At 39.3% G+C, this 9,777-nt stretch overlaps 1 protein-coding gene across 1 annotated transcript; it reads left to right on the top strand.

The window, feature by feature from the left end:
• Positions 1-251: 251 nt before the first annotated feature.
• Positions 252-720, top strand: Sertm2 (serine rich and transmembrane domain containing 2). Its single transcript, XM_075958224.1, has one exon. It carries the CDS (start codon positions 336-338, stop codon positions 603-605), a length of 270 nt encoding a protein of 89 aa, XP_075814339.1. The 5' UTR covers positions 252-335; the 3' UTR covers positions 606-720.
• The last annotated feature ends 9,057 nt before the right edge of the window (positions 721-9,777 follow it).

The raw sequence follows: 9,777 nt of genomic DNA, 5'->3' as shown, positions 1-9,777 counted from the left end.
TGTCTCCATGCCAGTATTATAAAGTTGTTTACCATATTTATTTTCACCAGTGTAAGATTAAGAGTGTGAAAACTGACTATTTATTTGTTGTCTTAACTGACTAAGAAGCTCTGGTAGGCCTATTTGTGAGGGGTCTGCTTACTAGAGCACAGGGAAGTGTAACAACTGGTAAAGTAGAAGACTACTCACTGCCTTCTTGCTTATGCGCTACTGATTTTGGTCTGTATCACTGTTGAAACACCACCAAAACATTCACAGACAGGCCAGGTGACTGTGGAATGCCTCAGGGGCAATAGAAATTAAATAGGAGCAAATATCAACTGAAGTCTTGAGTGATGACGGAGGCGCACTTTAAGTATCATGGAAATCTCACGGGGCGGGCTCATTTCCCCACTCTGGCAACAGACGTTGACACGACTTCAGACAAGTATTCCAACCTGTACATGTATGTAGGATTGTTTCTGAGCCTCCTGGCCATTCTTCTCATCCTGCTCTTCACAATGCTTCTTCGGCTCAAGCATGTCATCTCGCCCATCACCGAGAGCACAGAGAATGTTCCTCAGTTCACCGACGTAGAAATGCAAAGCCGAATTCCCACTCCTTAAAGTCAGAACGCTGGCGAGACTTCCTCAGATGTGAGCAAAGCCTGGAGGGGCTGATGTACAGGAAGGCTTTCTTTTTCTTGTGAGGCTTCGCATGTAGCAAGCTGCTCGTGTTTTTTGTTCGTCATTCTTCATCTTGACTGTGCTTGTGGGACATCTAAGAGGCTTAAGAGTCATTCTTTTAAAGGAATACGGCAAATAGCAGCTGGTTGAGCTGGTAGGTTTCCATAGTAACCAGAGAGCTCCTGAGCCCTGAACAAACCGCAGACCACAGAAATTCATATGCAGCAGTTGTTAAAATGCAAGATCCTTGGAAGCTGCAAACAAGAATTTCCCTTAGGATGTTCTGAGGACCCCCAAGAAAATGACAGGCTTTAATTTATTACTTTAACTCTAAAGAATTATTTCATGCATAACACAGACATCTCTTGACATGGAGCTAAATCGTGTCACAGGTGAATGGAAGGGATTCTTAATCTTTCCTCAAAAGAACAATGCTTTAATTATCATAGGCCTTCAGATTTCTCCCAAATTAAAGAAGAGATTTAAAGAGCCTGCTACTACTTAAGGAGAAATTTTGCAGAAAGTTTCTGGTGAATGAGAAAAATGTGCATATTATATCTATGTTGTTACTATTACTGGACTTTTAAAAACGCAGATAACGGCAGATGTATTACTACAATCTGGGACAATGAGCTCCTTCCAAATCAAGGAAAAAATAAGTCAAACTTTTCTCATAAGGATTTTTGCATTATACATGCAGCTTCTTTGTCTTTTTCTCCCTCCTTACCCCAAAGCAGGATTGAGTTGCATATAAGTATGAACTTGATTTGAAGGTTGACTTGGCAATGAAGACACATGTGTCTATTTCAAAGCAGAATGAAATGATGTTGGGATTCTGTTACTGAGTGACTGTGACTTTGACCAAAGCATGCCAGCTTTCTAGGTCTCGAATTTTTCTTGTTGAAAACTATTCAGAGAGCTATTTCATTATCACTTTTTAGATATGAGTATAAGACACACACAGACTGAAGGAGATAAAACTAAAAGTTACACTGCAACAAGTTGTTATTAAGATCAATGTCCTCAAATGTCACATTTGTCTTTCCCAGAAAATGTTCCTTCCTTCCTGATCCCTGCCAAAAGCTGAAGTGTTTCACTTATTATCTATAAGAGAAGTATATTTTGAAAATTTCCATTCTAATGAGTAGCTCTAGTGTGCCAGTGATGGATAATTTAATTAAAGAAAACTTTACTTTTCAAAGTGAAGCCAAAGGAGACAAGTGACGTTTACAAATTCGAAGTTGCAAAATTGGTCATATTCTTACCGCCAAAGAAATGGGATGCCTGTCTTAGATTTTTACCTGCTTATAAAAAAAATCAGTTGCCCCTTGTAATTAAAGCATTGTCATTAAATTTCAGGGAATGCCCCTTGGGGACTGAGGTGATTGTGCAAAAATGGAATGGATGTGAAATTCATGGCAGCCGTGCCAGGCCTATGTCTCTCTACAGTCTGTAAGCAATTTAGATTGGCCCTTTTACTGTGATCTAAATCTAGCATGGTGGTGAAACTCCCAAGTGCTTTCTACTTTTATACACAGTCATTTGCCAATGCTCCCCTCTCCAAGGGGCTGCACAGCATGAAATCCCCACACGCAGAGCTAAATTTAGCAGCAATGCTGACTGTCACACCTGTTACAACTGTGCATTGTCAGGGGTAGCAGCTGCATTCTGCACCATTCAGAAGAAATTAGCAGGTAGCCTAAGATGTAGTTAGGACTTTGGGCTTTATCTTTTCTGAAATGCAAAGACAATCCTTACAGGAATACCTACTGGTGATTTAAGTTGTGTTTATATTCAATACTCTGACTCCATGGACTTTCGAAATGTTTTACTTTTAACCATACATAGGCTACCCCAAGGAGGGCAATAGACCCAAGAACTTAAGGACGCAGGTATCCCATTATTTCAGGTTCTCCTTTTGCTGCCCACAGTATTTGAATGCACTTTACCATAGAGAAATCAGTGGCTGGATAAATATCAGAAATGGTTACAATTTCCACAGCAGTAAACAGGAAGCTCCTCAATGCCTTGCTGCTGAAGCTGATGGAGACGCAGCCTCCCAGTTACCTAACCACCACAACCCAAATTGCAGAATATTAAAGCTGCTTTGGAAGTACTACCTTGGGTGATGATTCCTAATTTATGATCAAGTTACTCACCAGGAAAACAACCACCCTCTTTCATCACAAAAACCCCTGTGGGATCCAGATCTTAACTGAGCATGAATCAAGGCACACAGCAGAGATTACACCAAAATAGCAACATAATCCACCACAGCTTCCAGTGGTTTAACATAAATGGAAATGCATTTAAGCAGAAGTGTCATTATGGTAACTCACATGGTGTTTAATCTTTAAGAAAATAAACTGAATGTTTTCACGATAGCGAGGAAAAATTCAAGTGTATTATATCCTTGAATGTATTAATTAGTATGCTACAGCTTTAAAAGTCAGCTATAAGAACCCATGGGCATAGTTTGAATTTATTTTTCTGTGCAAAATATAGACTCGATGATTCCCTGCCCCATCCCATTCTCCCTCAAATTGCATGTGAACTGGGATATGAACAGGTAGGTCATTTACATGTATGTGTACTTTATTCTAAGAAAAGTTTTATTTTATTGGATCATATGTATATAAAAATGCTCATAAATCAACAATTCATTGCAATGTAACATAATACAAAGAACACATGAATTCTCCAAATAGTATACATTAATATGGTAACTACTAATGATATATAATTGCATATATTTCAGAATTACTAGTCATATGAAACAAGGCATATTGTAAAGGGTTATGCACCATGTACTGGGTAACAACTGTTAATGTTAAACAAGGAAAGATTAATTTATCTAACCAAACATTTCTATGCATGCCAAATTAAAAATTTTGGACTTCAAAAGCTAATTTTGATTGTGTAGATATCATCATACTTACTAAGTAGGTGTAAGGGGTCCATTTAGTGCATTTAACTAGTTATATTAAGTAAGACATTTTATTCACCTGTGTTTGTACAAAATAGCTTTGTTTTTTTACAAAAATGAAGAATTGTGTGAGAAAATCGAGAATTCTTTGGTTTTAACTCAGTTATATTTGAATTAGATTCATAGGGTATTCAAATGGAATCATATTTATGTTAATATTCAGCATGTCACTTTGATCCTGGATAATAAGCGCTGACTGCTTTTGTTTGCTGATAACAAATGGCTGTTGTCCGAAGATGTAAATTGCATGGCATTAGCTTCTTCATCGCAATATAAATTGTAATAACTGCTACAAATTTCTGGAACTTGTCATTTGGAGGTCTCATTATTATTCTGTGTTTACTAACCTCCCAGCTATCATTCTTTTCCTACTTGCAAACTGATGGGCAAACTTGTTTATTTAGCACTAAGATGAAAAAAAATCAAATAACATTCAACTATCAATGAGAATGAATATGAAGGATGAGTGAGATCAGGCATCTGAAGTGACATACTCTAACATACACACACACCAATGGGATATTTTTCTTAAAAAATTAGATTGATCAGTGTTATGTATATATGTAGTTTGCCAGCATGTATGCAACTGCACCATGTGCATTTCTGGTACCGTCAGAGGTCAGAAGAGAGTTTCCTATTACTGGCACTCAAGTTAGAAATGATAGTAAGTCACCAGATGGGTACCAGGAATCCAACCTGGGTCCTCTACAAGGACAAGTGTTCTTACCTCCTGAGCCATCAATCTAAGGCAATAGGTTACATTTTAAATGGATCTTCCATTTTGTACTTTCATTTGACCCTCACAGTAACCTTATAAATAACAGTAGAGAAAGCATGCAGTGTATTTGACAAGACAGCACAGGAAGCAGGGGAGATTTGTAAGCTATTCATAGTAATTCAGAGACAAAATCAAGATTGCCCTGCACTTTTCTGTACTCCTACCTCGGCATTCTCCCCACACTTTGCTTGTGAGTATTGAATAAACATTTCAAATATATCCATTCTATAACAGAGTTATGCCCTAGGACTGATTAATTCTTCATCACAAGCAACTCAAAACAAATAATTATAATTCTGCCACTTGTTTTAGTTAGTCTTATATATGCCAGAGTGATCTCAAACTCGCTATGTAGCAAGAGATGACCTGAAACTTATTATTCTTTTAGCTTTTATTGATTCTTTGTGGATTTCACATCATGTAGCCTGACCCCACTCTTCTCTCTGTCCCCTTGTGTCTGTCCTCTGCCCTTACAACCCCAAAAACAAAACAAAATTAAAAAAAAACCTAACAAACAAAGCAACAACAACAGAAAAGGAAAAGAATCTCGATGTGATAGCTGTAGTGTGGCCCTATGCATCACACCCTTTACCCTTTAGTCTGTTCATCTTGACTTGTAAGTGTTCCTTGCCATGAGTCATTGGTTTGGTTAGAGGCCTCTGGTTTCTTCTACACTATAGATGCTGGGCTCTCACTGGGATTCCTCTGGGATGCCCGGTTTTTGCCTTGTGTATTGGAGATCCTGAAGTTTTGGATCTGTGGATTTTTTCCTTTCACATGCTCCAACAGTTCAAAGTTGAGGTGAATTTGGGCTAACTCATGACCCTGATTCTGGGCCTGAGTAATAGCTAGGTTGGTCAGCCAGCCAGCTTTCCCTCATTGTCACTATCCAGGCAGGCTCTTCAGCAGCATTTCTGGTAGCTCACTCAATGCAGCCTACAGCAAAGAGCTGGGCCAGTTCTCTTGTTCTCAGTACCTCAGGGATGGCTTTCCTGTGCCCCCTCCAACAGGGTGAGCTTTCGTGTGCTACCCAGGTGAGGAGCACTCCATGTTGAAGGATGGGGCCATCTTCCTTAAGTGTGGAGATTATCTCTCTCTTGATGGGCAGGACTAGCTCTCCTATTGCAGTATCCAACTATAGCAGGGCAGAGCCAACTCAGCAAGGCCCTCACACTTCCACAGGCATCGTTCTTATGAGCCCTTGTGGCAACTAGGGACATAGATATCAACACAAACCCCAGTTGCAGCAGGACCATGGGCCCAGACATGGCCTTTGGCAGCAGCTCAAGTCCAGACATAGCCATGGACCTGGTGGTAGCACAGGTCACCCAGATTCCTATGGCCCTGGTGGCAGCATGGCCCTCGGACACCAACATGGTCTCAGATGGCAGATCAAATGCTGGGCATCTGCAGAACCCTCAGTAGCAACAGGAGCCGTGGACACTACTCCAGATACTGGCCTCTGCAGGGCCACAGACCCAGAATGTAGGCAGCAGGACCTATTATTCTCTTGCTTCCACCTGCCCACTGCAAAACGTACACCACTACAACTATGTTGTGCATTGCTGGATGTGAAACTCAGGGCATCATGCATGCTAGGCAAGCACTCTACTAATCGAGCTATATCTGTGGCTCCTGCTATCTCTTAAAAAATGTAATTGCAGTAAGATTCTTTACCAAACTGTGGGAAAGTTTACACAAAATTAGACCCTACATTTTTAATTTAAATGGATCAAAGGAATGAGCAGAAATATACTAGGATTATGAACTATAGTGTAAACCCCAGTTTTCTAATGTTTGATTGACTATTCACAAACGATGCCAATTCTTTATATATGTGATTGTTTTGTTTTTCCTCCCCAACTGCAGAAATGAGAACACTTCCCTTAGGTATAAATGAGGTTAAATTGTAGCGGGTTTCCAGTGTACAATGACTTGGGATCCATGATAAATGCGCTAACGCTGAAGCAGAAATAATTACTAACTAGACCAGCTTCCTTTAGTCACCCACAAAGAATGAACTAGAGAGATTCTTTCATCATTCTGAAAATTTATTTCTCCAAAGAAATAGTTATTATAGACATTAGAATGGACTGTTTTGAAAAAATTAGTTCTCCAAAGAAATAGTAATTATAGACATTAGAATTGATTGCAAAGTCTTCATTTTATCTTCCAAAATCCTACCAGTACATAGTTGTAAGTGAAAAAATTTAAAACTTGATGACAAACCTCAATTCCCACTTTGAGTATGATCATGGAAGATGAAGACTAGATTTGTACTATAGAAATGAATGTAGGTGAAGACATTTTGGATAGTGACTTGGGTGACTTTTGAGCTCCTAATTTGTTTTCCTATGAAGTGTTTATTTATTAAATCATATATAATATTGAGGGGAAAACAGATTACACAATGCAGAGATGGCAAGTATGAAATGAAAATGCCTCTGGCCTGGGGCTGTAGCGCAGTTGCCTAGCACAGAGGAAGCCCCAGTTTCAATCATGAGCACTGCATAAACTGAGCATCATGTCTCACACGTAGACTCTCAATATTCCAGATGAGGGGGCATGAGGATTGGGAGACCAAGGTCAACCTGAGCGGCATCGCATATTTGAGTCTATCCTAGGATACAAGATATGCTACCTCAAAAAAAAAAGTCTTTACAAAAGTAACAAATAAGAAATTTAAAACATCTGAAATCTGAATAAATCATTTATTTATTTACTCATTTATTCATCATGCAGGCTAACCTGGAAAAGAGACTAATGTGTGTAGAACTTTATGAGCAATGCTCTCCGGTTTTTTAAATTTTTATTGTAAGTTTAGGGAATCATACTATGCCAGCACGGTTGAAAATGGAATGAAGAAGAGCAAGATAAAATGTAAATGGACCAATGAAGGCATTATCAAAGTGCCTTATGATAAAGATAAGATCAACATTACTTGGTAGCGAATAGCATAAGTGGGATAAGAAAGAATAAGGTCGAGCAAGGGTCTAATGGCCTTATTCACTTAGATGGAAAAAAGCAGGTCAAAGGGGAGAGTAATTCAATTGAGGACATGTTTAGTTTGAAAACATTTGAAGCATTAAAATGCAGACATTAAAGAGGCAGTTGAATAATGGGTCCAGAGCTCAGAAAAAGAAGTTCAACTGTAACAGATAAATTTAGCAAGTGTTATTGGATGTGATCACTCAGGAAGAATTTGTAGTACACACCAAAAAATGATAATTGTGTAGCATTTGCCCACATATGCTCCTCTTTTGTTTGGGGAATGTTAGTCACATGTCTAGCAATTTAAGGGAAAATCCGAGGTTTAAGCAGTCTCAACCTGAGGTAGTTTGAAACATGAAAAGTAAAAGAGTGACTCACAGCCAAGATGTCAAGCTGGGATAACACATGCAAACTCTAAATGCAAAGGTCAGGAACAGAAGATCACGGAAATGACTCAGTGGATAGACAAAGCATTTGTCACACGAGCATGAGGACCTGAGATTGCAACCCAGCACACATGCAAAAACCTTGGTGTGATGGCATGTGCCTCTAATTCCAGCACTAGAGATACGGAGACAGGAGGATCCCTGTGACTTGCTGGCCAGTCAGTTCAGCCAATTGGTGAGCTTCAGGCTCAGTAAGAATCTCTGTCTCAAAGGTGAAGGAGTGGTTGAGGGAAATGCCTAAAGCTGACATCTGACCTTCTCACATACAAGCATGTGTGCATGTGTAACCACACACATGTAGACATACACCATTTACATGCACCATAATAAATAATAGAGAAGTGGTCAGGATGCAGAGAACTGTGCTGACTGTGGGGTGCCCAGCTCCAACTGATGCATCTCCAACACAACCCACCTAAGGCTCAGGAAACATGGTGGCAAAGGTGATTGAAAGACTGTAAGAGCCAGAGAACCAAAAGTCGGCAAAATTGTGTCTTCTAGATATGACAGGGAAGCTGTACCACTGAACTCTCAACAATACAAATGCCTACGTAAAACCTGAACAAGGACATTATCAAATGACATCCCAATGAGGACAGGAAAATTTTCATGGGGCCTACACCTACATGAAGAGATACAAGCAATAAACGACTTCGGAGAAATGGAGAATTAGTCTTCCCCAAGGATGAGGCCCGTAATTATTTTCTAGTACCAAATGGTCAGCCCTGAACGCATGTATATACAAGCAATGCTGAAAGAACTCAGCAGAGCTGGGCAGTGGTGGTGTATAACTTTAATCCCAGAACTGGGGAGGCAGAGGCAGGCAGATCTTTGAGTTTGAGGCTAGCCTGGTCTAGAGATTGAGTTCCAGAACAGCCAGGGCTACCCAGAGATACCCTGTATCAGAAAAAAAAGAACTCAGTCGAATATTGACATTATTCAGCCATGAATCTGAAGGGGAGCAAAGGTGATGTGCAAATAGTTGGAGGGAAGAAAAGGAAGGGGAAATCATGGAATTACATTTTAATTTTTAAAGATGAGAAATAGATGTCCATAAAGGGACTATTTGAAAAGGATGAGACAGAATTATGGAACCAAAGAAAGTGGTAATAAAAATAAAGATACTAATGCAATAGACAGATACTATCATGCTTAGGCTTGTAGAGGACAGGTTTGAGAAAACAAAACTGGTAGGAAATTGAACTGCAAAACAGCAAAATATATGAAGATATGGATCAAAATTAATGAATTTAGTAAAAGTAGGAACCTTGATCCAAATGCAAATAAAGAAAATATAAAAAGTTTCACACCTGCCATTGGAGAAATGCAAATCAAAACAACTCTTAGAATCCATCTTACACCTGAAAGAATGGCCAAGATCAAAAACACTGATGACAGCTTATGCTGGAGAGGATGTAGGGTAAGGAAACACTCCTGCATTGCTGGTGGGAGTGCAAACTGCTACAGTCCCTTTGCATGTCAGTGTGGCGATTTCTCAGAAAATTAGGAAACAACCTTCCTCAAGACCCAGTAATACCACTTTTGGTTATATACCCAAAAAATGCTCAATTGTACCACAAGGACATGTGCTCAACTGTATTCATAGAAGCATTGTTTGTCATAGCTAGGACCTGTAGACAACCTAAATGCCCCTTGACCAAAGAATGGATAAGGAAAATGTGGTACATTTGCACAATGGAGTACTACATAGCCAAAAAAAAAAAAAAAAAAACAATGGAATCTTGAAATTTGTGGGCAAATGGATGGATCTAGAAAACATCATATTGAGTGACGCAACTCAGACCCAGAAAGACAAATATCATATGTACTAACTCATAAGTGGATTTTAGGCATAAAGCAAAGAAAAACCAGCCTATAATTCAAAATCCCAGATAACCTAAGAGTGACACA

The sequence above is a fragment of the Microtus pennsylvanicus genome, chromosome X, assembly GCF_037038515.1.
Source record: "Microtus pennsylvanicus isolate mMicPen1 chromosome X, mMicPen1.hap1, whole genome shotgun sequence".
In the NCBI taxonomy this organism is placed as follows: Eukaryota; Metazoa; Chordata; class Mammalia; order Rodentia; family Cricetidae; genus Microtus; species Microtus pennsylvanicus.
The sequence above is the reverse complement of the archived record's forward strand: the minus strand, read 5'-3'. Positions and strand labels throughout refer to the sequence as shown.

What these genes read in the sequence shown, in the direction of transcription:
- Sertm2 (XM_075958224.1), top strand. Translation starts at nt 336, where the DNA reads ATGACGGAGGCGCACTTTAAGTATCATGGAAATCTCACGGGGCGGGCT.